The sequence below is a fragment of the Gilbertella persicaria genome (genome assembly GCF_025201335.1).
Source record: "Gilbertella persicaria strain CBS 190.32 chromosome Unknown B0P05scaffold_4, whole genome shotgun sequence".
In the NCBI taxonomy this organism is placed as follows: domain Eukaryota; kingdom Fungi; phylum Mucoromycota; class Mucoromycetes; order Mucorales; family Choanephoraceae; genus Gilbertella; species Gilbertella persicaria.
In genome coordinates, this window is record NW_026251965.1 from 142,596 (window position 1) to 168,133 (window position 25,538).

Below are 25,538 nucleotides of genomic sequence, written 5' to 3' on the forward strand. Positions count from 1 at the left end.
CTGTCTTGTCAAGGTTAACATATTTAAATGCCACCTCCTTTTGTTCTTGGTCCATAATCACAAAAATAGAGAAAGTTTTAGTTTGGCTAGACCAGGTATCGAATATGTAAGTTTAGATATTGTTTTATTTTTACAAGTTGTTTAAGCAGTAATAGTGAACCATTTTGATCTACAGTCAACAGCTTCTTTTCTAACTACACGCTTTTTGTCATCTAAAGGTGTCTTGAGCTGTCTAATGACAAACTGAACGTGTGGTAAAAGTGCATCCTTAGCAACAAACATGGGGAACTTGGCTAAACAAGCCAGAGCTGCCACACGCACACGGATCGAGTTTTGTAAATCAGGACCAAGAAGAGCCAATAAGGAAGGCAAGATGGTTCTGATTTGAGGCGCAATTACATCAGATGCTTCTTCTACGGCTAAACTAAATGTATCTAAAGTGGATACTTTGAGTTCACCATCTTCTAAAGCAAGAGATTCAATCAACAAGGGTACAAGAGGAGGTAGTTCGCTCAGTAAGATTTGTTTGGGTACATTTCTCAACACATGAGAAAGGGCAATCAAATAATTGGGTTTGATAGTATCTATAGCATAGAGTTAGATGACTTTTCAAATGAAAGTGAAGCTTTACCATCCTGAGTTGAGCGGAATCCTTCTAATAATTTTGGTAAACAGAAGCTAAAGAAACGTTGCTTATAGAGAATCTGATGCAGGGTGAGCATTGTGATTTGGGTTTGGTTTCACTTACAGTAGTGATAGCAAACGTGGTTTTAGTCAGTGCTAATTCATCTTCTCCAATAACAACATGGAATCCTTGAGGAGCCTGTAGACCGGCTGTGTTATCACCACACCATTCAATCAACTTGTTCGTAAGCTCGTAACCCAAGGGATGTGTGCACAAAACAAGTGCTTTTGTGATCCACAAATAAACCTCCAAAGCATGCTTACTATTATCAGTCTTTTGTGTGATGACATCTTCCAATACAAGTGCAGTAGACTTGACGTATTCAGTCAAGGCAGCATCTATATAAAGTCAACAAAAAAACAAATCATACCATCTCACTTACTATTTTTCCATTTGTTCACACAAGATCCAATGATTCTAGAAGCACAAGTCACTTGAACCTGTCTAGAAGCACTTAGAGCAAGTGTTACTAGCTCATTTAAATAATCTTCTAAGCTCGAAATAGGGAGTTGGACATCTCTTCTTAACGAGCATACAATAGCACTAAAGAGTCGACATGTCTCTTTTTGTTCGTTACTCGTACAAGTACCATCAAGTGGGTTAAAAAGAGTTGTTTGGGTCACACCGATTTCAGGTAATTGACCGTTTACAAACAATCGAAACATTTTGTCGACAAATGATTTTTGAGCACTACCAAGTAAGTAAATGTTATACAAAAGTGTCGTTGTTACCTAGCATCGGCCTTTGAGAAAATGGTGATGATAATAAGCGCCACTTTTTCCAAGATGTGGGGACTCAAGATCAAGGAAGATTGACCAAGCGATGCTTCTACTGCTTTTTTCACAAAATGAGGTACAAACGTATTTACTCCTTCAGCCAAATCAGTGTGTTTTTGAGCTGCTTTTGTCTTAAAGATGTGCAACATTGTATCAATCATGGCAAGTGCATATGAAGGAGTATGATCTAATTTGTAAGACTTAGCCTCGCACACACAATTTTGTTATATATATATATTTACCATTTTCGCACACCTTGTCAAACTTTTCAGTCAAAAGAGGCATAGCATGTGGGTAAACAGCAGGTACAGGGGCCAGTACTTTGAACGCATAAAGTATATCAATACAATTCTCATTCGTCATTGTATCAGGCAGCTGTTGGATAAGAGCAGGCAAAGTCAACTCGATAATATATTTACTATGAATTTGACAGGTAGCTTCAAGGGCCCCAAGGGCAGCAGATCTATTCAAAGTGTTAGTTAGGATCGACATAAAGTTTTGACTTGCCTAAGTTCTTGGTCTTGTTCGTTCAACAAAATTTGATTGATAGATTGAATAGCAAGACCCACTTCGTTTACTTCTAAATAGCCTTCCGAAAGGATCATAAGTTGTAAACCGCGTAATCCAGAGAGACGCAGCAAGTTATATTCATTTGAAGCAATCAAACAAGACTCAAAGATACCAAAAAATCGATCCTTGTATTCCAACAAAGGAGACTCATAATCTAAATAGACTTTTAGTCAAATTTGCACATATAAACAATAAAAAAGATTACCTTTGATGTTTGAGGTAAGGAATTTACAAGCTTCTAATAAATCAATCATGATATCCACATTTGCTTTCTTTAATGTAGCCACGCTTGTTTCACGGTATTGCTTCAACACTAAAGGAGCAGTATGATCCACAACATAATGACAAGCAGGAGGAGAGGCTGAAGCAGCAGCCTTCAAGATACGACCTGTTTGTTTGGAGTCTTTCATATCGGGATCCTTCAGGTTAGTAGCACATTCTTCGATCAAGGGCTCTAGTGCTTTTTCAGTGGGATCACCCTCGGATGTTGTCAAGCCCGAATTTAATGCACTCACAACAGCACGAATGGATTCAACAGCAGCATCTTCTAGAGGAGCATCAATAGCATGAAATACTTCTAGTTTCAGGCAATTAAAGATCTCGGTGATATGAGGTAATATAGCAGAGGCACCATACACAGGAGCACAAGCAGCCAATGTCTCCATCGAGTCTTTCTATAGTCACGATATCAGTATATGCTGTGTTGTTTTTATGTATACCTTTGCACTGCCAGATGTTGAAGACAACTTCTCCAAGATCAAAGGTAAAGCAAACTTGGCAAAATAAGGTGTGGATGAAATACATTCTCTAAGACTGACCTTCAGGTCATCAGCAGTAATGCCATAAGGATCATCTGGAGGTGGTTTGAATGTAATGGGGAAATAACAAAATGTGACCTCAAATATATCCTTGAAATCTTATTAGACACATATACACATTACTTCCTTTTTTCTTTTTTCTTCTTTTTTTTTTTTTTTTTTTTTTTTACCTCGACATGACTGGAAATGTCAAAATGATACACAATATTCTTCATAATTTGAAAAGCACACATCAAGTTTCGAGGATCTTTTTCACCATCCAAGATTTGAGTAAATCCATATACAAATTCATTGTTAATTGACTTGAGTGCATTGACATGTCTTTGAATCAATTGATGAAACACTTTGAAAGCAGAATTACGAGTATGTTGAGGGAATTGTTGTACTGGTACATGTTGAAATATTCTACAAGCTATTAAGTACAGCTATTTTTGTAGAGCTTTTACCTTTTTGAGACAAAGACTGCATTTTTATCCGTGAAATTCGAGTAACCTGTCAAAGCAACAAGACCATCTAATAAATTTTGAACACAAGTCTTGTCTGTCAATCTTTCACAGTAGAAATCAACAAGCACAGACGCTAAGGAGGCATTCAGTTATTTGGATCGACAATGAGTTTGGATTACCAGCTGATTCATTGATATCTTCTTGTTTACAATCTGTCAATGTGCTTGACAAGAGTCCTGTGGCTATTGATTTAACAAAGAATGAATAAAAAGGAATACAACGCGTTCACTCAAACCTTTAGCACGAACAAATTCATCATCATTTGTCAAGTATTCACCCATAGTTTGAATAAGCTGCAAAAGTTTGTCTTGAACAGATCCTTGGTTGACAACTAAGACAAAAGATCAGTTATCAAGTGAAAGAGTCTTGATCTTTATTTACTTGTGACAAGGTTTCGAACAGCTTCAATGGCTTCTGCCGAGGAATTATCCGCCGTTATCATATATTTCGTTACTTCCTTTTCGAGTAAACTCATAGTTGCTTAATATAAGGGAAAACAAAAAAAACAAGATGGACTATCATTATTGTCTGCGAGATAAAAAAAAAAAAAAAACCCCCCCCCGAGATCGATGCAAAACTCCGCCATGTTGTAACTCAAGATTTACCATCGTTTTAGGGAGAAAAGACGTTCATCAAACTTGATTTCAACCCACCCCCTTAATTTTTATTATTGTTATAATTAAAGCTTGTGGAGCCTCGGTCACATGAAATGACAACCTCCTCTTTTTGTCAAGGTTGGCCACACAACAAAACTTGTTTAATGTCAAATAACTCCTTACTTGAGTAACATAAAATAGAGCTCATGAAAGAAGAATAGAAACTTGCCTCTTTCTTTCTTGCTTTATGATTTTTGTCATAAAGATACTATTTCACTAATATATAATTAATACATTAATCACTTTCTTCATTCTAATATAAACATGGCTCCATATCATCATGGTTCAACACCCAACGACTTTTTATTGAGTCTAAACTCTGTCCGTGAAAGATGCTACAAAGTTCAAGAAGCAGCCACACGCAATCGTTTAAAACACTTTGATATTGATCCCTCAAAACTGGATGAAATGGTACAATTTGTGATTTCAATCATCAAAAGAGACTATGATACACCCTCAGATATCCCAGTGTATGGTCGATGGCGCCACTTTGATATTGGTGGAAGACCTCGTCTCGGTAATCTGATCCAAACCTGGACAAGTCTTGGTCAAAATGCTCTTGAGCAAACACGAAAACTGATTGATATTCTGGTCATCGCTTGTCTGATGGACATGAAGCCTTGTCAGACCTGGACTTATGCTGAAAACTCTACAGGTAGAGTGTTCAAGCGAAAGGATGGTATTGCCATTGCTATCTTGGATCTCTTCATGAAGGGGTTTTTCTCAAGTGATCCTACTCAACCCCATCGAGTTGACTGTAAGTAACCTCTTTTTTTTTTTTTGCATAATTTATCTTACTTTTTTTTAATAGCTGAAGCGTTGTTGAACATGTCACTTGAATCCCTTACCAATGGCTTACAATTCACTGAAACCAATTCGTTTGTTGGTATTCGAGAACGTCATGAAGTATTAAATCATCTTGGTCAAGTGCTGCAAAACCGTAAAGACTACTTTGGTAAAGATATTCAAAGGCCAGGCAATTTAATGGGTAAGAAAAAAAAAAAGAGGGGAGTGTATCATTTTACTCATAAAATTAGATTATTTACTGAGTCATCCTACAACCATCAAGACAAAAAAGGGTCCCTTAATTAGCATTGAAACGCTTTGGCCAGTAGTTCAAGAAATGGGTGAAATTTGGGCATCTGAAGAAAACATTGGTGGCACACCTGGTCTAGGCGATGTTTGGCCCTGTACTGCTATTTCCAACGACGAAAACACCAACTTGGTTTCCTTCCACAAACTATCTCAATGGATTGTCTTCTCTATTATTGAACCCATGGAAAAACTCTTGGGTGCCACGATTGAAGGTACAGATCTACTCACACCTTTGCCTGATTATTGTAACGGTGGTTTCTTGATTGATTTTGGCTTCTTGACTTTAAAACCGAGTGATTATGAACGAGGTATCAAGAATTACCATGCCAACTCTTTATTACCTTACCAGCCTAAAGTTGAAGTCGCTCCGATGTTTGATATGTCGGATCCAGTGGTCACAGAATGGCGTGCATTGACTGTAGCCTATCTAGACCTGATTGCTGAGCGAGTTCGACAGTCGTTTAGACTGAGTAAAAAGCTTCTTTCTCTCAGTCAATTGATTCAAGGTGGAACATGGAGTGTAAGTATCTTGTTTGTCTGTTTTTGATTGACTCACCATCTTGTTTAGGCTGGAAGAGAATTAGCAGAAATTTCTAGACCAAATACGCATGAACCACCTATTGTGATTAAGGCAAGTAAATTATCATTGCTTTGTTCAATACTAACTCTTATCTATAGCTTGACAAAAGAGTCATTTATTAAGTTTTCTTTTTCTCTTTTAAATTTCTCAGTATAAATAAACATATGATTATTTGTTCAAGTATAATGAGGATGTTCATGATTTATTTTGATTTACAACAAAGTACTTATGATAATGAAATGATATATATGTAGAATAATAATAGAGAAAAGAAAAAGAGGGAAGGAGAGTATGTGCGTATATATGTGTGTGTGTGGATGGGTTGGTGTGTGTATATAAATAGGTAATTAAACATGATCTAGACATTTTACAAAAGCTTCCACTTCACGGTCTGTAACTAGAAACTGACTCTTACTACATTGTGCCTTCTTCTTGAGATCATTACATAAAGCATCTAGATCAAAATCAGGACATTCTTGTACCATTTCTTGATGGATTTGATACACATGTTTGCCTTCCTTTTGTCCACTCTTCATCTTTTCAATCAAGCGCTTCTTGTTTTCAGCTGAGATCTTGTTACGACGAATAGCTGGTGTCTCTGGCAGACCAAATTGTGCGTTTAATGAGAACTGGTTACCACCAAAGAGATCGTCTGTAGAGCCAAATAGATTGGTCAAGTCTTCATCAGCAAATAAAAAGTCATCATTCAAGTTACTGGTAGAAGGTACTTGGTAGTTTGAAAACAAGTCATCTTTGCCATGGAAGAGATCCACTGTAGGGAAGCCCAAGTTATTATCATTGCTTGTAGGGAAGTTTTGACTTGTGGTAAACCCATTGCCAAGACCATACGTTGAATCAGATACGGCCAAGAAATCAAGTGTGTTGTTAGCGGGTTGCAATCCAAACTGTAATGGAGTGGATGTAAATAAGCTAGTATCAGCAGAATCGTCTTCATGTGTATTTGTGTTGGACAATGGAGATTGCTCAGCTGAGGAGCTTGCGCCATCTTCTCCACTGTAACTATTACCACTACTCATGCTGCTGCTACTTGTCTGATAAAAGTTGGAAGGTTGAATGGGTTCATTGGTAACAGGATACGATGAGTGTTGATGCTCAGTCACAGGGAACTCAAACGTAAATTGAGCTCCTTTGAGTGCATAGTTTTCTTCTTGAAGTTTCTTTAATTGTTCTTTTAATCTTGAATTTTCTTTGACGAGATCCTCATCCTTTGTTGCATTCAGGGCCTCTAGTTCTTCAATACGAGCTTGTAATTCAGCAACATGTTTTTCTTTACGGTCCCTAAAAGCACGTTGAGCAGCACGGTTCTGTGCTTTTCTCTTTTGCTTGGGGTCCAGCTGAGCATCCTAGACCAAACAAAGCGTATGAGAATATATATATATATATATATATATGTATAATATTTACAATTGTAGCAGATTTGTCCAATGGTTTGCGTCCCGCACGTTTGGGCGCAGCTGTTGAGGTTTGTTCATCTATATATCAACAAATAAATATACAATCTCTTTTTCCCGATTGGCTTCTTTTTTTTTTTTTACCTTTATCAAGTTCTCTCTTAGCATGTAAGGCTAGAACACATACATTAGAAAAAGAAGTGTAAATAATTAAATAGTTTTACCATTTGAAGATTTCTTTTTTGTAGGTGATGATTTTGGTGAATCTTCTTCTGAATTGATTATTTTGGAACTAGTGTCAATCAGTCCTGGACTGTCTTCAATATTCACTTGATGGTGACTAGCAATAGCTGCATTTAATAGATCCAAAGCAGAATCATTAAAAGTCAGTTGAAGCGCTTCTGAAGCAATAGACATAATTGAGAAAAAAATAAAAGAAAGGAAAGAGATAGAAAATTGTGTCTTGCTGAATAATTCAAACAGGAGGAAATAAATGACCGAACCAGATAAACAGCCAATCAAATATTGGTACTACTAGAGACATTTAGACAGTCACAGTAATGCACTCTTATTTGTACAGCAAACTCTATTCAAACCAAGTCTTTCTGTTTTCGGCTTGGTTTCACCCTTGTTGCTTTTTTTTTCTCTTGTCATCGATTTTTTTTCTTTTTTTTTTCTCATTCGTTTTTTTTTTATCATGGTCAAATTCTATCAACACGTATTTAATTATGAGTAGGTTCAATGGTCATTTACAACATGACATCTAATTCAATCTTTTGTAAAATAGTTATCAATGGCAAAATGTAACTTTTGCTTTTTGGTTACGATATCCCAACCCTTTTGCTTCACATGGTAAGAGCAATGTTTAAAAAAAAATTTTTTTTCTTAATCATTTTGTCATAGTTCTTGCTGTGGATGTATTGGATCGCTATGTAGATCACAATGGTGTATTGAAAACAACCAGACTTGTACTGAAAAAAGGAAAAGCACCTAAATGGTTCCCTGAATCTGTAAATATCATACGCACATTGATTTTTTTTTCTAATGAACAAAATATAGTTCTTGAAAAACTCTGAAGCTTTTGTTATTGAAGAATCAGAAGTCGATCCTAAATCAAAAGTTATGGTTACTCGTACAAAGAACTTGAATCATGTCCGTATCATGCAAGTTGTCGAGACCCAAACTTTTAGACAACACGAACAAAATTCAGAATGGACTTCATGCAAGACTGAGGCTCGTATTGTATCCAAGTTTGGCTGGGGCATGACAGGTCGTATCGAAGGCTTTGGACAAAGTTCTTTTATTGCCAATGCGGCCAAGGTAAAATCATCATTGTAGTATTGTTTGTCCTAACCCTGTTCTCTTTCTCTAGGCCCGTAAAGGAATGCAACACATTTTGCAAATGATTCGTGAAAAACAAGTCAATCGATCTCAATTATCTTGATTCCATTTAAGAAAAGCAGCATATTCAGAAAAAAAAGCATTCTATTTATTTATTGTTGACCACTCTTCTCTACTTTTTTTTCTTTGCAAAACAAAAAAACAATGATCAATGTAAATACTTTATATTCCCCCCCCCCTCTTCTTTCTGTATACATCCAAAAAATAATAATAATAAAAAGCTTAGTGGTTTGGAATTTATCCGGTATCCGAGTGCGGGGAACAACATACGAGAAATTCATTCGAGATGATTGGGTAGTCTAAGGCCGGCATGTACTACATTCCCTAAGGATTGTCAGATGATGTTTGCAACAATTTCAAGTTTATGCTGTGCAAATAACGGACCTAGAAATTCCAAGAAAAAGGGAGATGTACTTTTAAAAAAATAAATCGCACAGAAAAAAAAGAAAATTTAGCGTAGTATTTGAAAAAAAAATAGCATATTCAACAGAAAAAAAATGGCGTAGTTTTACGAAAATGAATAACACTATGACATTGAAGGAAATGAAGTTGTAGAGTTTGAAATGGAAATTGACAACGAGATGTATCCAGTCGAAAGCGTAACAGACTACGATAGATACACAGATTTAAAGCCTCCCGAGAAAGGGATCGAAAAGAAAGCTGAGTTACCTGCAGAGCTGAAGCAAACACCTGCGAGAACAAAAGCATAGAAGCACTACAAGGATGCTGAAAAAGAAAAGTCTTTTTTCTTGAAGGAAAAGGAATGAGTGTTCGTGCTGCTGCCTTGGCCCTCAACATTAATGTTCGAACAGCACAAGGCTGGGTAGCCAAGAACAACAAAGATCCTCAGGAGTATATCCAAAGGGCTACAGGCAGTGGAAGACCTGTAGGCAGATCGCCCATTTTAACTGATGAGCACAGAGATTTCATGATCGAATGGGCAGACGAGAACATAAATTCCATTACATTGGACGACATGCTTGACGTATTGACAGAAAAATTTGGCAAACTCGATATCAGTAAAAGCGGTTTCAACAAGTTTGTCAAGGATAAGTGTAAGATTACCCTCAAGCAGGCTCGTTTCCAAGCTTTCGAGAGAAACAGCCCTGAAAAAATCGAAAAGCGCTATCAGTGGGTGAAGAGATGGATGAAAACAGATATGGACTTCACTAGCAACTGTGTGTTCATTGACGAAGCTGCTTTCCATATCAACCTTAAGAGAAATTTCTCTTGGTCCAAAGAAGGCGAGCGTGCGAGCGTGAAAGTGCCCAAAACAAGAGCAAAAACTACTACCATTTTGGGTGTCATCTCGCCTTTTGGTGTTGTTAACATTAGTGTAAGAAGACCAAGAGCATTATCCTCATCAAAGAAAAGAAAAGCAGCAGGAGGTTCGAATGCAAACGTGGCCAGTAACAGTGGTACAGTTGCTGGACATTACTTCAATTTCATCAGTAGTGTTTTGGATGTCATGGATCGTCATGAGGAATTCCGTGGCCATTATTTGATCATGGACAATGCTCCTATTAATAAGCATCAAGATATTCAGAATCTCATTGAGAGCCGAGGCTATAAGTGCGTATACCTCCCCCCCCTACTCGCCTGAGCTTAATCCCATTGAGCAATTCTGGTCGGTTTGCAAAAGCAAACTCAAGAGGGAACAGCTTTTGGAAGAGGAGACATTGACTTCGAGAATTGCAGATGCTTGTAATAGAATTTTGTACAGTGATCTTAAAGGCTTCTGTAGATACTCTGCTGCCAAATTTGAAGATTGCCTTCAACGCAGACCTATTTAATAAACTCACGCATTTTGCGCATACACAAGCATGCTAATTTTTTTTCAAATACTACGCTAAATTTTCTTTTTCAGAAATGCGCGAATAATTTTTCCGTTTGGTGTAATAACCTATGTCTGCGAAACATATACCAACATTTTCTTTGTGCGCATATATGTCCTTGATCGACCTTGTACGTAACTCCAACCAACAAAGCCATTTGATCATGCTCAAATATGCTTTTGCATTGATTGGACATGGTAAAAGCATCGTGACGCTCATGCCTTATCTTGTTCACGCTTAAATATCTATTCCCAGACTATTTCTTTCTCTTTTTCTTTTCTTTATCATGAAACTTTTTTTGCCTTTCTTTATTGCTTTGAGCCTTGTTAGTGCTCAGTACGATTCTCCTTCTTGTCCAGGTAAGCGTAACAAAAATTTTCGTAAAAAGAAGTGACTCAAGTAAATAGCTGACACCTTATCCTGTCATTGGTCTGGTACTGTGGATGCTTGTTGTTCACCTAAATATGGCTTGGTTGTGTTAGCTCAACAATGGTATCCAGGCTATGGTCCTGCTGACGAATTCACACTTCACGGTAACTAAGTTAATATATATATAAATATATATATATATATATGTATGTACTCGTTTCTAATCTATAGAGATGTATAGGTTTATGGCCCGATACTTGGTAAGATTGAATTTAATTGTTTGCATGTTCATTTATGTCAAAAAAAAAGTTCAGGAGGATATGGACCTTCTCGAGGCTGTGATGCTAGTAGAAGATCCAACAACATAGGCACTATTATTCGCTCAATGAACTCTACACTCTATAACCGTATGCTTACGTTTTGGCCCAGTAACAAAGGTGACCACAACTGGTATGTTTACCAAAAGAGTGTGTGTGGTTGCTAACAATCGCGATAGGTTCTGGTCACATGAATGGACAAAACATGGTACCTGTGTCAGCACCCTTCGACCTAAATGTTACGGCTCGTCTTATAAAAAATACGATGATGTGCTTGATTATTTTGAGGTACAGTATAAACAAACATATTCAAAAAAAAAAAAAAAAAAAAAAAAAAAAAAAAAAAAAAAAGGTTAACCGTATCAATAGAAAACACTTGATCTTCGTGATCAATTCGATCTTTACGGTGCTCTCAAGTAAGAGTTACATACGTGAGATTATGCAGATTACTTATTAGCTTGATAGCTTGAACGGCGTTACACCTGGTCGCTCTTACAATGTTCAGACCATTCGTGATGCTATTAAAAGTACGTTTGGTGCTGAACCCAAATTAGACTGTGTCAGAGGAAGTCTGTCTGAAGTAAGCCTAAATTTTTATGTCAGAGGCAAAAGCAATTATGAGATCACAAATGTATTGGAACAAGGCAATTGTAGAGGTCTTGTTAGTTTTCCAAGGAAATAAAAATTATGTATGTGTCACTAAATCTCTACGCGGAGCAACTTTTTTTTTTAATGATGATTTCATAAAAGTGATTTCATGCAAACGTCATTTCAATCTATGCATTTTGTGAAAATGACGTGTCAAACAAAGTATAAAAAGTCAAACACGAAATTGACATGAACATTATATACATCTTTTATTCTTTTATTTTATTTTATAAACATGCCTTCTGATCACGCCGTCAAAGTTGTCTACAAGGGTGCCGACAGTAACGAATTCTTTGTCATTGCTAATGCTGATATGGTCACCAAGTGGAAGAGCGACAAGACTGTGCCTCTCGTCGATGTTGTTCAATCTTTTGATGTCTTTACTACCACCAACAAGAGTAACACAGGTGAATACATTAGTCCTTCCAAGGGTCTTTTAGAAAGCACTTTTAACACCACCAATGTTGATGATATTGTCAAGAAGATCCTTTCTGAAGGTGAAGACAAGGGTCTTTAAATTTCTCTTTCTCTTTTTTTTTGTCTCTTCTATTGTGTACATAATAAACCAATGTATTTTATAAACCAAAACTTATTTAAATGTTATTTTTTATTGAAAAAAAAGGAATGAATAAGGGTATAAAATTATAATACAAGACAAATGAAATATGTAACAAAAATCTAAGCTTCAACAACAACAGTATCATGAGTAGGTGCAGTTGTCTTTGCATTGGCCCAACCATAAGAACGTTTCACAGCTTGTTCCCAGCCATTGACCATTTTCTTGCGTCTTTTATCAGAAATCTTGCTTTCGAAATAAGTTCTGCCTTCTTTGTTGATTTCTGATAATTCTTCCCATGATTTCCAGATACCCATGGCAAAACCAGCAGCAATAGCAGACCCAAGGGCTGTTGTCTCACGCATCAAAGGACGGTCTACTTGAATACCCAAGACATCAGCTTGAATTTGCATAGCCAAGTCAGAATTTGACATGCCACCATCGACCTTGAGGGATCGAAGAGGCGATTGAGCATCCATATTCATGGCTTCCAGAATCGCACGCGACTGATAACATACAGCCTCCAAGGTAGCACGACAGATATGTTCAAGTTTCGTAAAGTGTGTGATACCACAAAGAGTGCCCCGAGCATCTGATCGCCAATAGGGAGCAAAGAGACCAGCAAAGGCAGTGACAAAATAGACACCACTGGTAGAAGTCACCTTAGAAGCCAATTCGTTGAGTTCGGTCGTGTTTGCAATCACACCAAGATTGTCACGAAGCCAGTTGATGGATGAACCAGCAACAGCAACAGAACCTTCTAGAGCATAAGCGGGTTGGGCATCTCCAAATTTGTAGGCCACGGTCGTCAAAAGACCATTTTTGGAATGTACGGGTTTAGAGCCGGTATTGAATAACATGAAACAACCAGTGCCGTATGTGTTTTTAGCATCGCCTACTTGGAAACATTGCTGGCCAACAAGAGCAGCTTGTTGATCACCTAAGCAGCCTGCGATAGGGACACCCTTAAGCGAGCCTTCTGATAGGGTACCATACACTTCAGAAGATGAAACAATTCTGGGTAATAAGACTTGTTCGAATCCAAAGAATCTATCATGTGTTAGCTAAAAAAATCAAATCAAGGTCAAGTAACTTACTCAATGGATTTAGGGCTCCAATTGAGTGTGTTGATGTCCATCAACATGGTTCTGCTGGCATTGGTGACATCAGTGACGATAACTCCACCATGATCTAAACCACCAGTAAGATTCTATAGAAAATGATATTTAGTTCAATGAGAATTCAACTAGCCTTAAAAAGTAGTTCTTACATAAATCAACCAAGTGTCCACAGTACCAACACGAAGTCTGTTTTGGTTTCGAGCCTGTGACACAACGGGAACATTGTCTAGAAGCCAGCGAAGTTTCACACCAGTGAAGTATGTCGTTAAGGGTAAACCACACACATCTCTTAAAGCATCAACACCTTTATCAGACTTCTTGGCAAGTTCTTCCACAGTCTCAATGGTACGTGCATCACTCCAAATAATAGCAGGATACAAAGGATGGCCTGTAAGAGCATCCCAAGTGATGAGTGTTTCTCTTTGGTTGGTAAGGCCAATACATTCAATGTCTGAAGCATCATAGCCCATCAGTGCTAATTTACTAATGGCATGTTCAATACATGTATGAACAGAGTCTAATAATTCATAAGGATCGTGTTCAACCCATCTACAAAATCGTTAGGAAAAATTCTTCTCTTTTTTTTTCTCCTTAAATCTTACCCAGGCTGAGGATAGCTTTGTTCAAATTCCATTTGATGAAAAGTAACAATTTGTCCTTTTTCATTGAAGATAACGAATCTTGTAGAAGTAGTACCTTGGTCTATAGAGCCAATAAATCGAGGCATTATTTTTTTTAAAGAAAAAGAGAGAAATAAAGAGAAGAATACAAAAAAAATGTTTGCTTTGTTATACCTTTAAATACAAAAAGGAAAAAAAGGTCGGAGTGTACAGAGATCGACTTTTCTCACATGAATATGAATTTGATTGGTACATTTCTTACATGAAAATTGTCCGTAAAGTTAAAAAAAAACCCTTACTTTTTCCGTGTAGTTACACAATATTTTAATTTCTAGGTGAACACATGTCAGGTCTACAATGACTAGTAAAATTGGCTTTTTCAGATTCAATCTGAAGTGTAGAGTGGTGAATACCATATGTATCGCAAATCACTTGTTGACTATGGGCAAGAATATCATCATAATATTTCTTTTTTTCATGAGAGACAGTGATATGGGCTGTAAGTGAACTTTTGCCTGGACTCAAGGTCCAAATATGCAAGTCATGAACAGCAGTGACGCCTGGAATCTTCAAGAGGGAGTTTTCAACAGATTCAGGTTGAATATGGCCTGGTGCTCCTTCCATTAAGACAGCAATAGAGTCTTTTACCAGATAATAGGTTGTGTAGAGTACAATGATGGAAAATACAAATGTACAGATTGGATCCACAATGGTGTATTCGGGCTTGAAAATCAAAATGATGGAGGAAATCAATACGCCTAAATTATATGAGTACATGATTACGTCTTTTTTTTTTCTTTCTTACCAATTGATGCTAGCAAATCACCAATGACATGAAGTGCTGCTGCTCTTAGGTTAATATTAACATCCTAAAAAAGAGTTAATTTTATATATTTTTTTTTTTTTTTTTTTTTTTTTTTTTTTTTTTTTTTTGCATATTACTTTGTGATGATGTGTATGCGATTCTTCATGATGATCGTGATGATGATGATGATGATGATGTCCTCCTAATACAAAAGCAAGGCTTTCGTTGCAGTTTAGAAACATACATGTAATTATTCGGTCTTTTACTTACACAATATTGACTAAAACACCAATGGTGGCTGTGATGCACATCTATGATTTTGTCATACAGAAATGTTACAGAAAAATATTTAAAAAAATTTTTTTTTCTTACTTACCAATCTAGCATCAATCACTTGAGGTGCTCGAATTCTCTCAATAGCCTCTAATACTAAGAAACCTGTCAAGACCCAAATAGTCAATACAGAAACAAGGGCAGAAATAACTTCAGCTCGATGAAATCCATAGGTATGCTCTATAATAAATGGTTCATATCTTATCTTTACAGATGTATCTTACTTTTGGTAGGAGGCTTTTCTGCCAAATAGATGGCAGCAAGTGCTACAATAAAACTCGCAACATCCGAGAGCAAATGAAAAGCATCCGACATCAAAGCTTAAAATTAGAAATGAGTCACATTGTTTTGATTATGATTTATAGTACCTAATGAATTTGCGAAATAACCAGCAACAAGTTCAGTAGCAAAGAACATCAGTGCAATCGTGGTTGCTATGGTTAGTTTTCTCTTGGTTGACTTGTTGGTTACTTGAGATCTCTCTGCAAGATTAGAACAAGAAGAAGTACTGAGGACGCCATTAGGTCTAACAAGAGGCGTATGCTCATCTGCATACTCATGTCCACATGCCATGATAAAGATAAAGAAGAAGAAAAAGAGAAGGATGACTTGTAAAATCAATAGGAGATTATAAATAATCAAAAATTGTAATGTGCCTTTTTAGCAATAAAAAGATATATATATATTTATTTATTTAGACACCCAAACAACGCTATATGAATTTAACTATGTAAAATTAAGAATGAATGAATGAATGAATATATGTATTCTATCAAACAAATACTTTCTTGTTTACAATTGCCCAGAAAATAATTATAGTTGGTAACACAAAATTGATATTTAAAATGTAATTCTAACACACGTTTATTATTATTTTTTTCTTTTTTTTTTCACTTTGCTTTCAGTATGGCGACTACTATGAAAAGAAGACATATTCCTAATATGTCTGAAAAACAGGCAGTCAATTATTCGCTTTTGGATAATGACGACCTGAAAGAAAAGAATCCTCGATCACTGCAACCTCAAGTGGTTTATTCTTCAAACGAGGCAAGCATATGCACAATAAACAAAAAGATAATTCTTTATTGACGCGTGAATTGATTAGAATATTGCATTTCTTCAAAAGAATCAACACACACTCATTACTCTTGGTTTAACACTCTTGTCTTTTTGGACAAGATTCAGAAAGATCACGTTGAGTAACCAAGTGGTTTGGGACGAAGTAAGTAACATAAAATAGATACATCGAGGCTGATTTATCTCCTTATTTGTAGGCACATTTTGGCAAAGTAAGTAAATAGCGAGAGAAGTGTGTAAGCTTAATTTTCTTTATTTCAGTTTGGATCACACTATTTAAATCATGATTTCTATTTCGATGTCCATCCTCCTCTTGGTAAAATTCTGGTTGGATTTTCAGGTTGGTTAGCTGGTTATGATGGTTCATTCGGTTTTGAATCGGGTGCTACTTACCCTGAAAATCTTAACTATGGTGTCATGCGTATCTTTAACGCGTTCTTTGGCGCCATGATGGTTCCCATTGCTTACCTTACAGCTGTTCAATTAAAAATGTCGACTAAAGCCGCTCTCTTGGCTGCCACTATGGTTTTATTGGGTAAGTTCATTGTATATATACATATGGAATACATTCGCTTATGATCAAGATAGATAATGCTTATTTAACAATCAGTCGTTTTATATTGTTGGACTCAATGCTTCTTTTCTTTACCTGTACTTCTCTTTATACACTCACTGTCTTTCATAATTTGCGTACCCAGTAAGATTGATGTCGCTGGTTAAAACATATTTAATTGCTAATTTAAATTCTTTTAGGGCATTTACTCCTCAATGGTGGACTTGGCTCTGTTTGACTGGTGCATCCTTGGGCTGTGTTTTGAGTGTGAAATGGGTTGGTTTGTTTGCTGTTGCTGTTGTTGGTGTCTATACAATTGAAGATCTCTGGAACATGTGGGGCGATTTACAAATGCCCAAGAAAACATACCTTCACCACTGGATTTCCCGTGTGCTTGGCTTGATCATGATCCCTGCTTGTATCTACATCTTTAGTTTTGTATTACATTTCGGTCTCTTGTACAAAAGTGGTCCTGGTGACGCACAAATGAGTTCTCTTTTCCAAGCTAACTTACAAGGAAACTCCATGACTGAAAATCCTCTTGGTAAGTGATCATTTATCATTTTTATTTGATCTGATAAGATTAGAAATTGCTTATGGATCTCGATTGACGATCAAAAATGCTGGTTATGGTGGTGGTTTACTTCACTCGCATGTCCAGACTTACCCTGAAGGTTCTAAACAACAACAAGTGACATGCTATCATCATAAAGATGACAACAATCATTGGTTGATTCGCCCTCCTCGAGAGTATGATGTGGATGCCTATGAAAATGAGCAAGATGAAAGCTTTTTACGTTTCATTCAAGATGGTGATATTGTTCGTCTTCAACATACTTCCACAGGTCGTAATTTACATAGTCATCCTGTCAATGCGCCCTTGACGACCTCTCAATGGGAAGTAAGCTGTTATGGTAACGATACTGTAGGCGATAACCAAGACAATTGGAAGGTTGAAATTGTGGATGATTTTGTTCATCACAGCAAGGACCGTGTTCGTTCTTTGACCACACGTTTTCGTCTTCGTCATGAGCATTTAGGTTGTCTTTTGACAGCAGACGGTACGACTTTGCCTCAATGGGGTTTCAAACAAACTGAAGTCTATTGTGACAAGAACAACAACACAGACAACCCTCATGCCATGTGGAACGTAGAAGAACATTGGAACGAAAAGCTACCTCCTGCTCCACCCAATGCTTACAAGACCCACTTTTTCCGTGACTTTATTACATTGAATGTGGCCATGTGGACCTCTAATAATGCCTTGACGCCTGATCCTGACAAGTACGATATTCTCTCGTCTGTTCCTTCTGAATGGCCATTTGTGACTGTAGGTCTTCGCATGTGTGGTTGGGGAGAAAACGATATCAAATATTACTTGTTGGGTAATCCTGTTGTCTGGTGGCTCTCCATTGCTTCCATTGGCGTCTTTTGTCTGACGACTGCTTTTTACATTGTGCGCATGCAACGCAAGATCTTTGACTTGACCCATGCTGAATGGGATCACTTTTTCTATGCTGGCAAGACTTTGTTCCTTGGATGGTTCTTTCATTACATTCCCTTCTTTATCATGGGTCGTGTTACCTACCTGCATCACTATTTTCCCGCTCTTTACTTTAGTATCATCATGGTTCCCTTCTTGATGGATCATTTCACTCGTCAAAGTTCAAAGGCCGTTCAGTACGCTGTCTTTGTGCCTGTCTATCTTGCTGTGATCTTTACCTTTATTCATTTTGCACCTATTTCTTTCGGTTTGACGGGACCTATTGAAAACTATGGTTCTCTTATCTGGAGAGATACTTGGAACATGATTGAAGAAAAGAAAAACTAACATAAATTGCATTTAATAAAGTAAATTGACTATGTAGAAACAAGCATTTGAAATAAAAGTGTCCCTACTTTGGGCCAACCGCCCACATAAAGATATCTGTTAGTTTGGAATACCATGGCATTGGGTTAATACCGACATTTACCGTGAGACAGGCCTGGATGTAGAGAAAAAAAAAGGGACACTTTATTCCGAGTATCGTTGTTGATGAGATGAATGACAATTCCAAGATCTATTTTTAATCTTTTGGTTTTTTGCGGTACTTACTCTATTTGGTTTACTTGTAACATATGAAAACTCACACTGAATGAGCTTATCAATCTGTGCGTGAGTAATTGTTATACAAAAAAAGCATTTAAAAAGAAAGTTTACAACCACCTAAAACTTCTTTTTGTGTACTTTTTTTTTTCTTTTTTCTTCTTATTTTTTTATTATTCTTTCCTTCTTCATTCATTCTAAGCTCTATTATGGGAAATATCAAAAGCAGTTTGAAAGGCAATTCAACTGCAACTTCGAGTATGACGACGGCTGTAAGCCGCAGCATTGATAAACAGATTAAGGCTGACCAGAAGCGTATGAAGAAAGAAGTCAAGCTATTACTTCTTGGTTAGTCATCACATTGGATGTCTATATATTGACGCAATTTAGGTGCTGGTGAATCCGGAAAATCAACTGTATTGAAACAAATGAGGCTTATACATGCCTCTGGATTCAAAGACAGTGAAAGAGAAGGATTCCGAGTTGTCGTATTTCTCAACTTGTTTTCAACTGTACAAACCTTAATAGAAGCATTGGAAGTTTTGCAATTAGATATTGCTGATCCATCTTTAAAGGTAAAAAAAAAAAGTTTTTTTTCGGCGCTTTTATTCATTTTTTTATTTATTTATTAGAATTACATACACTTGTTTTCTGAAACACCTTCATTAGAAGAAAATCAACCTTTTCCTGAAATTTATTATGAGCCCTTGAAGCGGTTATGGAAAGACCAAAATATTCAACAAGCCATCTCAAAAGGAAACTTGTTCGCTTTGCATGACAACATTTCTTACTTTTTCGAAAAATTGGATGTGCTTTGGGAACCCGACTATGTTCCTTCAGATCAGGATATTATTCGTTGTAGAGCAAAGACAACAGGCATTGTCGAGACTACATTTCATCTTGGCCCACTTACGTATCGTATGTTTGATGTGGGTGGACAAAGAAGTGAGCGAAAGAAATGGATTCATTGCTTTGACAATGTGACAGCCATTTTGTTTGTCGTGGCCATTAGTGGTTATGATCAATGTTTGGTTGAAGATAGAGATTCGGTAAGAAGACTGAATAGTTTTATATAGCATATTAACTTACTTTGATATAGAATCAGGTATACTGTAAAGACAACGTGATGTCGTCTAATAACAATGATATAGATGCATGAAGCACTTATGTTGTTTGACACAACTTGTAACTCGCACTGGTTTGTAAAGACTTCCATGATTCTATTGTTGAACAAGATTGATATATTTAAGAATAAGATTACGTATTCTCCTATTGCTAAATATTTTCCGGACTATAAAGGTAAGTATAGAAGATTCTAGTGGATGTATTCACAGTCATAGGTCATGTTGAAAACTTTGAAACTGCCAAAAACTATTTTAGAACACGGTTTGAGCGATTGAATCACAAGCCAAACAAGCGAGTCTATGTTCATTTTACAGATGCCACAGACACAACATTATTGCAACATGTCATGATGGCTGTTTCTGATATCATTTTGAATGATAATTTAAGCAGCATTATGTTGTAAAACGAAAAGAAAAAAACTATGATACTACCTTCCTTAAGATATTCCCCTTTCCCTTCTTTCTCTATCGAAATAGCACTACGTTTCTTTTATATATATATATATATACACCCATTTTTCTTTTCCTTTTTTTTCTTAAAAATATGTCTTGTAATTCCTTTATCCTTCTACTTATTTTTTTAATATCTAAATCATGACAACCTGCTGGCCTAGTTTTATATAGAATAAAACAATATTTACTCTTTTAGTTAAACATGTTGTGGAGCATATATAAAAATAAATGATATGTGTGTGTCCATATAGACAAGAGATTTATTGTTTATTTTTAAGTTTGAACTAAATTGGCGGGTAAACACGGTAAAAGTCTCAGTATATGTAACACTCTTTGTGAACCCAAAACAGGTATTTATCATTTTCATCACACTTTAATAAAGCACGTTCAGCTGAGACCTATGGACCTAAATCATAAACATAGTACATGGACCTGCATGTATATATATTGTTTGTTTTATGCGATCCCAAAAAGACTATGTGTGTCTCTAAAACGACGAATGACAGACGTTTTGTACCTGGAAAAGTGCCTGTGGGTTGTTTCCTTTTTAAGCATGACATGATTTTTGACCTGTATCCCAAAAAAAAAATGCGGGGAAAAAAGATATAACTCAGCAAGATAACATGATGTACTTTTCTTCTCCAATAAAGTTCTTGTGTCTACATAGATCTATGAATTTGTGTAAATAAAGACTTGAAGAATAACGCTTCTTTTTTTTTTCTCGGTTCACCAAAAAAGGCATACAATAAAGAAAAACCAAAGCCTATTTTTTTTGAGACATACATTACAATCACACTTATTCTTTCCATTTTGAGAAAATCATCAAGTGCATAAACAGTGTATCATTTTTCAGTAATAATTACCTTTGATTTAAGAGTGGATCAAAATGGCAATAAAACAAAAGACCTATAAGGACACTAGTAAAATTTGAAGAAATCCATCTCAAGAAAAACATGTAACTGTTATCAGTTATTATAAAGCGATCCTCTACTGTTTTTGAAACCTAATGTATATGTTATTTAATTTATGTGCTTTTCTGCTATATATTCTAGTGTAATCATTTTAAAGAGGAAAGGAACAAGTCTTTTTTTTTTGTGAAACAGACATCACTAAACCAATTATGCAGCCAAACATTTAGAGTTATTTTTTTTTCAGGGTGTCTTGATGTTATACCTTATGAGGTTACTTGAAAAAAGATATATGGTTACTCCTATATCTGGGGTCAATGTCAGTACAAACGCATTGGTCGTCAATAGGCAAAACGTCACATATAAGCCGCCTTTTATTTCAATTTGAGCAGAGACTAGACATTTATTTGCAATTGAAAGCACTCGAGCATAGTTTTATAGTCAAACTAACCCTTGCGTTAGATATTGACTTTATATTTGGAAGGTACGCATTAACTTATATCATTCAACTCGGACCATATCATACCTACTAAAGTCCATGCTTATAAGTAATATGAACCAGTAGAACAATCAATGATTATCTGACCACGCGTTGTTCCTAAAGGTCATTTCACGCTAGAAGTCACATCTGAGGATAGCTTTGAGTAGACAATAAATGAGAAACTATCCATCGCCTATGGCAATAACTTCTATTCCGGATTGTGTTCGTCTTCAAGGATTAGAAAGCATTGACTGACTTTCTTGAACGTCAGTCAACGGATAAAAAAAACTCAATTATTAGCTAGCAATAGATGGGATGTCTAATACGTCTATCCATACAAAATCCTTAAGCCCTAATGGATGTAGTTTTCTAGCACTGCAAGACTAAAAACAAGACACCACTTTGCTTTTATGCACACAGCCGTTTCAAAGTCCTGAAGAGTGGTGGCTTCGAAATTTTACCACATGAAAAACTGTCACAATTTCTTTGACATATTTCTTTTTCCTTCGAAAAAAAAAAAGAAAGAAGCATACCTCTTTCATTACCCAAACTCCCTCTCTTGGATCATGCAATCTGACGAAGTTATTTGGCAGGTTATTAACCACCAGTTTTGTTCTTACAAAGTCAAGTAAGTAGAACTTTCTTCTTACAGAAAAAATATATTTATATAAACTAGGACACCTACTGGTAACTTTTGTCGTAATCAGTACAACGTTACTGGTCTCTGTAACCGCCAATCATGTCCTTTAGCTAATAGTAGATATGCTACTATCAGAGAAGAGAAAGGTACGGAAATCAGTTTATGGAAAAAAGCATATCAATTGACTGTTATAAAGGTATCGTCTATTTGTATATGAAGACGCCTGAACGTGCACACTCACCTGCCAAAATGTGGGAAAGAAAGAAGCTTTCCAAGAACTACGCACAAGCTTTGGCACAGGTAAATATTGCAGGACAAGTAAAAAAAAAAAAAACTGAGGTAATAATGGACGTTATAGATTGATAAAGAATTACAATACTGGCCCAACTTTTTATCTCATAAATGTAAGCAGCGTCTCACCAAGATTACTCAATACCTTATCCGTATGCGTAAATTAAAACTTAAAGAAAAGTAAGTGGGAGGAATGTTAAGAAAGAGGCTGGTATTGACCATTTAAACAGTGACAGACCTCAACTTATTGGTATCAAGAAGAAGCTGGAAAGACGTGAAGCTAATCGTGAACGCAAGGCTGAAGCCGCGGCACGAATAGAAAAATCGATTGAAAAGGAATTGATTGACAGATTAAAGAGCAAAGCTTATGGTGATGCTCCATTGAATGTGAATGAAGAGATCTGGCAAAAGATTTTGGACGAAGAGCTCGATGCTGAAGCTGATGAAACAGATGAAGATGACGAGAACGAAGAAGAAGAAGAGGAAGAAGAAGATGAGGTAAAGAAAGAAAATCTCTGTGTATAGCTATATGCTGACTTGGTCTAATAGGATGTTGAGTTTGTTTCTGATCTCGAAGACGAATCTGACATTGGAGATATTGAAGATATGGAAGATCAATTCGAATGGGAAGAAGAAAAGGAAGAGGAGAATGTTGCGTTAACACGCTAGAAAGCAACTCAATAGATCTTGTCATTCACGCACATACACAGCCACCCATACTCACATATATATTTACGCACTCAAATTATTCACGCATAACATGCTTTATATTTTATGTATTTTTTTTTTCTTTTGCTCGCTTATTACCCTACTCTACATTTCTTCAAGAAATAAATAAAAAGCAATAATATACATTTGATGCATTTGTTTAGAACAAGGTTTGACGCAGTATAGAGATTGCACAATACGAAACACATAGCTCGTATCCAAAATGTACACTACACAGGATAAATGCTGCTAGGCATTAAATGAGATAGCCGATGTCTCAGCAAACGAAGTCAATAATTTACATCGAATTTAAGTAGATATGGAATTGGATCAGTATTGATCGAGAAATCAACAACTAAAGGTCTTGGAGCTCTTGTATATTGTCTTTACAATGAGTACAAAGTAATTGTTGTAATTCGTTATTAACTCTTACATCACTACTACTAGCATTCTTGCTTGCTATCTCTGTAATGCTGTGTGCCTAGAGTGGTATCCATTCTTTTTTTTTTTTAGTTAAATGTACAGAACTATTACTTCACTACACAGTATGGAAAGCTGATATGTGAAAAGACTGGAGTAAAAAATTAAACAACGATCCAGGAGAGTGGCATCAAAGCATCCTGCACATAAAGTGTCTATGCGGAGATTAAAATATAAGTAACTTCAATTCATCCCACTACATCTAAAATCGAGCCTTGTATCATCATCAATGGTTGGATCCCTAAGCAGTTGGTTCCAAAGCGCCGAGGCCTCAAACAAGGTGACCCACTCTCTTGTATTTTGTACAATTTTGCCTTAGAGTCACTTCTCCAGTCGATATTGGATGACACTCAATTTTCTGGCTATCGCTTTAAGCATAATGATTTTAGTCAAGCTATCACCTTACCTGCTATCAAATTGTTTAGTTATGCTGATGACACTTTACTTTTTTCTTCATAATATCCGTGACCTTCGCAGAATGCAGTTTTACTTGCAGACCTACAGTAAAGCATCCAATGCCAAGATTAACTACCATAAAGTGCGAACAATCTCTCTCTCTGGCCACAATCTAGATGATAAATGGCTGACTACTCTACAAGCCATTGACATTCCCAAGATATGGTGCCGTACAGATGCTGAACCCATTATCTATTTAGGTTTTCCCCTTATCCAATCCTTGGACCAGCGCGCTCACTTTTTTTCGTCCCTCACTCGATCACTGACTCAACTGGCGGATATTCATGCCTCACGCAATCTTTCTGTTGTTGGTAGAGCTACAGTTGCCAGTTCGCTTCTATTGTCTAAATGCTGGTATATTTTGCGGGTGATCCCTACCACTCAAGCAATCCTTAATACCATTCGAACTGTCATTACTTCTTTTGTCAACCGGCAAATCTTTCCTCGCATTAGCTGGCAAACGATGACTACACCAAAGTGGCATGGTGGCCTTGGCATTCTTGACTTGTTTTCTCAGCAGAAATCACTGTATTACCATTGGCTTCATCCTTTTTTGTGTCCTCAAGCTGAAAGCTCTCTGGTACAAGATTTTCTAGCAGCACATACCCATGCTTTGCTTCAGACTGAACATCTGCTCTTGGGTCTGCTCTTTCCTTGTTCTCGCCCAGGCCAACTCAGGCAATTGACAAGTAACACTGTCACAATGTGCTGCCGGTTAATGGATGCTATTCCTAGGAAACAGTACCCATACATGCTAAACCCTACCGAATGCCTTTTACTACCATTACGCTCAATTGTTTTGCCATCTGACACTTTTGACTTGCCTCTCAAGCTACGTACAGTAGCAGTTTCCTATCTATATGAGTACCATCCACAGGATCACTATTTGGCACCAATACCAGTTTTTTCCTTTCCCTTGGATATCCGTCGTAGTGTTAGAAAATACCTTCAAGCAGTGAATCAAAATCATTGTCAACTGGAGCCATTCTTTGGTCAATGCCTCGTTCGTACTTCATTAGACTTATACAATCCTGTGCATAATCCTGCAATCCAGCGGTCTCTTGGTTTCTTTTCTTTTGTGCGTATGTTGAAACTGCCTTTTGACAATAAAAATTCCATTGCCCTCAAAAATGGTGGCTATACTTTCCGTAAGGTCATCACACAAGCTGTCTTGTCTG

General features: G+C 36.7%; 11 protein-coding genes across 11 annotated transcripts; 7 read left to right on the forward strand and 4 right to left on the reverse strand.

Annotated features, from left to right (window-relative positions):
• Nucleotides 1-98: 98 nt before the first annotated feature.
• On the reverse strand, nucleotides 99-3,879 carry B0P05DRAFT_525153 (Dos2-interacting transcription regulator of RNA-Pol-II-domain-containing protein). Its single transcript, XM_051576283.1, has 14 exons — nucleotides 3,737-3,879; nucleotides 3,591-3,686; nucleotides 3,475-3,537; nucleotides 3,296-3,428; nucleotides 3,020-3,254; nucleotides 2,751-2,939; nucleotides 2,237-2,705; nucleotides 1,969-2,185; nucleotides 1,704-1,924; nucleotides 1,417-1,648; nucleotides 1,068-1,375; nucleotides 749-1,023; nucleotides 632-704; nucleotides 99-584 (listed from the first exon to the last, which is right to left on the reverse strand). The coding sequence occupies exons 1-14, from the start codon at nucleotides 3,828-3,830 to the stop codon at nucleotides 142-144; spliced, it is 3,048 nt and encodes a 1,015-aa protein (XP_051438647.1). The 5' UTR covers nucleotides 3,831-3,879; the 3' UTR covers nucleotides 99-141.
• Nucleotides 3,880-4,187: 308 nt separating this feature from the next.
• On the forward strand, nucleotides 4,188-5,880 carry B0P05DRAFT_525161 (uncharacterized protein). Its single transcript, XM_051576284.1, has 5 exons — nucleotides 4,188-4,768; nucleotides 4,823-4,999; nucleotides 5,049-5,626; nucleotides 5,675-5,737; nucleotides 5,785-5,880. Exons 1-5 carry the CDS (start codon nucleotides 4,276-4,278, stop codon nucleotides 5,806-5,808), a joined length of 1,335 nt encoding a protein of 444 aa, XP_051438648.1. The 5' UTR covers nucleotides 4,188-4,275; the 3' UTR covers nucleotides 5,809-5,880.
• Nucleotides 5,881-5,917: 37 nt separating this feature from the next.
• Nucleotides 5,918-7,547, reverse strand: B0P05DRAFT_525170 (uncharacterized protein). Its single transcript, XM_051576285.1, has 4 exons — nucleotides 7,323-7,547; nucleotides 7,243-7,272; nucleotides 7,112-7,179; nucleotides 5,918-7,050 (listed from the first exon to the last, which is right to left on the reverse strand). Exons 1-4 carry the CDS (start codon nucleotides 7,513-7,515, stop codon nucleotides 6,034-6,036), a joined length of 1,308 nt encoding a protein of 435 aa, XP_051438649.1. The 5' UTR covers nucleotides 7,516-7,547; the 3' UTR covers nucleotides 5,918-6,033.
• Nucleotides 7,548-7,722: 175 nt separating this feature from the next.
• B0P05DRAFT_525174 (PRELI-like family-domain-containing protein) lies at nucleotides 7,723-8,744 on the forward strand. The gene is made up of 5 exons (XM_051576286.1): nucleotides 7,723-7,830; nucleotides 7,886-7,950; nucleotides 8,002-8,108; nucleotides 8,158-8,418; nucleotides 8,471-8,744. The coding sequence occupies exons 1-5, from the start codon at nucleotides 7,796-7,798 to the stop codon at nucleotides 8,540-8,542; spliced, it is 540 nt and encodes a 179-aa protein (XP_051438650.1). The 5' UTR covers nucleotides 7,723-7,795; the 3' UTR covers nucleotides 8,543-8,744.
• A 1,879-nt stretch (nucleotides 8,745-10,623) lies between these two features.
• B0P05DRAFT_525192 (ribonuclease T2 family protein) lies at nucleotides 10,624-11,724 on the forward strand. Its single transcript, XM_051576287.1, has 6 exons — nucleotides 10,624-10,867; nucleotides 10,945-10,963; nucleotides 11,013-11,153; nucleotides 11,200-11,308; nucleotides 11,390-11,436; nucleotides 11,486-11,724. The coding sequence occupies exons 3-6, from the start codon at nucleotides 11,089-11,091 to the stop codon at nucleotides 11,700-11,702; spliced, it is 438 nt and encodes a 145-aa protein (XP_051438651.1). The 5' UTR covers nucleotides 10,624-10,867; nucleotides 10,945-10,963; nucleotides 11,013-11,088; the 3' UTR covers nucleotides 11,703-11,724.
• Nucleotides 11,725-11,882: 158 nt separating this feature from the next.
• B0P05DRAFT_525193 (ribosome maturation protein) lies at nucleotides 11,883-12,256 on the forward strand. Its single transcript, XM_051576288.1, has one exon. The coding sequence runs from the start codon at nucleotides 11,904-11,906 to the stop codon at nucleotides 12,183-12,185; it is 282 nt and encodes a 93-aa protein (XP_051438652.1). The 5' UTR covers nucleotides 11,883-11,903; the 3' UTR covers nucleotides 12,186-12,256.
• Nucleotides 12,257-12,346: 90 nt separating this feature from the next.
• B0P05DRAFT_462351 (uncharacterized protein) lies at nucleotides 12,347-13,815 on the reverse strand (the record flags this gene model as incomplete). The annotated part of the gene is made up of 3 exons (XM_051574110.1): nucleotides 12,347-13,274; nucleotides 13,322-13,434; nucleotides 13,495-13,815. 3 exons carry the CDS (start codon nucleotides 13,813-13,815, stop codon nucleotides 12,347-12,349), a joined length of 1,362 nt encoding a protein of 453 aa, XP_051438653.1.
• A 422-nt stretch (nucleotides 13,816-14,237) lies between these two features.
• On the reverse strand, nucleotides 14,238-15,808 carry B0P05DRAFT_525201 (cation efflux protein). The gene is made up of 7 exons (XM_051576289.1): nucleotides 15,472-15,808; nucleotides 15,328-15,423; nucleotides 15,147-15,283; nucleotides 15,041-15,081; nucleotides 14,908-14,989; nucleotides 14,771-14,834; nucleotides 14,238-14,723 (listed from the first exon to the last, which is right to left on the reverse strand). The coding sequence occupies exons 1-7, from the start codon at nucleotides 15,674-15,676 to the stop codon at nucleotides 14,290-14,292; spliced, it is 1,059 nt and encodes a 352-aa protein (XP_051438654.1). The 5' UTR covers nucleotides 15,677-15,808; the 3' UTR covers nucleotides 14,238-14,289.
• A 190-nt stretch (nucleotides 15,809-15,998) lies between these two features.
• B0P05DRAFT_525205 (Dolichyl-phosphate-mannose-protein mannosyltransferase-domain-containing protein) lies at nucleotides 15,999-18,657 on the forward strand. The gene is made up of 7 exons (XM_051576290.1): nucleotides 15,999-16,150; nucleotides 16,209-16,325; nucleotides 16,378-16,392; nucleotides 16,442-16,715; nucleotides 16,769-16,877; nucleotides 16,934-17,277; nucleotides 17,321-18,657. The coding sequence occupies exons 1-7, from the start codon at nucleotides 16,010-16,012 to the stop codon at nucleotides 18,562-18,564; spliced, it is 2,244 nt and encodes a 747-aa protein (XP_051438655.1). The 5' UTR covers nucleotides 15,999-16,009; the 3' UTR covers nucleotides 18,565-18,657.
• Nucleotides 18,658-19,079: 422 nt separating this feature from the next.
• B0P05DRAFT_577138 (guanine nucleotide binding protein, alpha subunit) lies at nucleotides 19,080-20,347 on the forward strand (the record flags this gene model as incomplete). The annotated part of the gene is made up of 6 exons (XM_051581760.1): nucleotides 19,080-19,167; nucleotides 19,210-19,394; nucleotides 19,452-19,868; nucleotides 19,919-19,924; nucleotides 19,971-20,118; nucleotides 20,160-20,347. The coding sequence occupies 6 exons, from the start codon at nucleotides 19,080-19,082 to the stop codon at nucleotides 20,345-20,347; spliced, it is 1,032 nt and encodes a 343-aa protein (XP_051438656.1).
• A 1,942-nt stretch (nucleotides 20,348-22,289) lies between these two features.
• B0P05DRAFT_525215 (ribosomal L28e protein family-domain-containing protein) lies at nucleotides 22,290-23,576 on the forward strand. Its single transcript, XM_051576291.1, has 6 exons — nucleotides 22,290-22,413; nucleotides 22,462-22,571; nucleotides 22,622-22,725; nucleotides 22,784-22,896; nucleotides 22,947-23,214; nucleotides 23,266-23,576. The coding sequence occupies exons 1-6, from the start codon at nucleotides 22,352-22,354 to the stop codon at nucleotides 23,383-23,385; spliced, it is 777 nt and encodes a 258-aa protein (XP_051438657.1). The 5' UTR covers nucleotides 22,290-22,351; the 3' UTR covers nucleotides 23,386-23,576.
• Nucleotides 23,577-25,538: the final 1,962 nt, after the last annotated feature.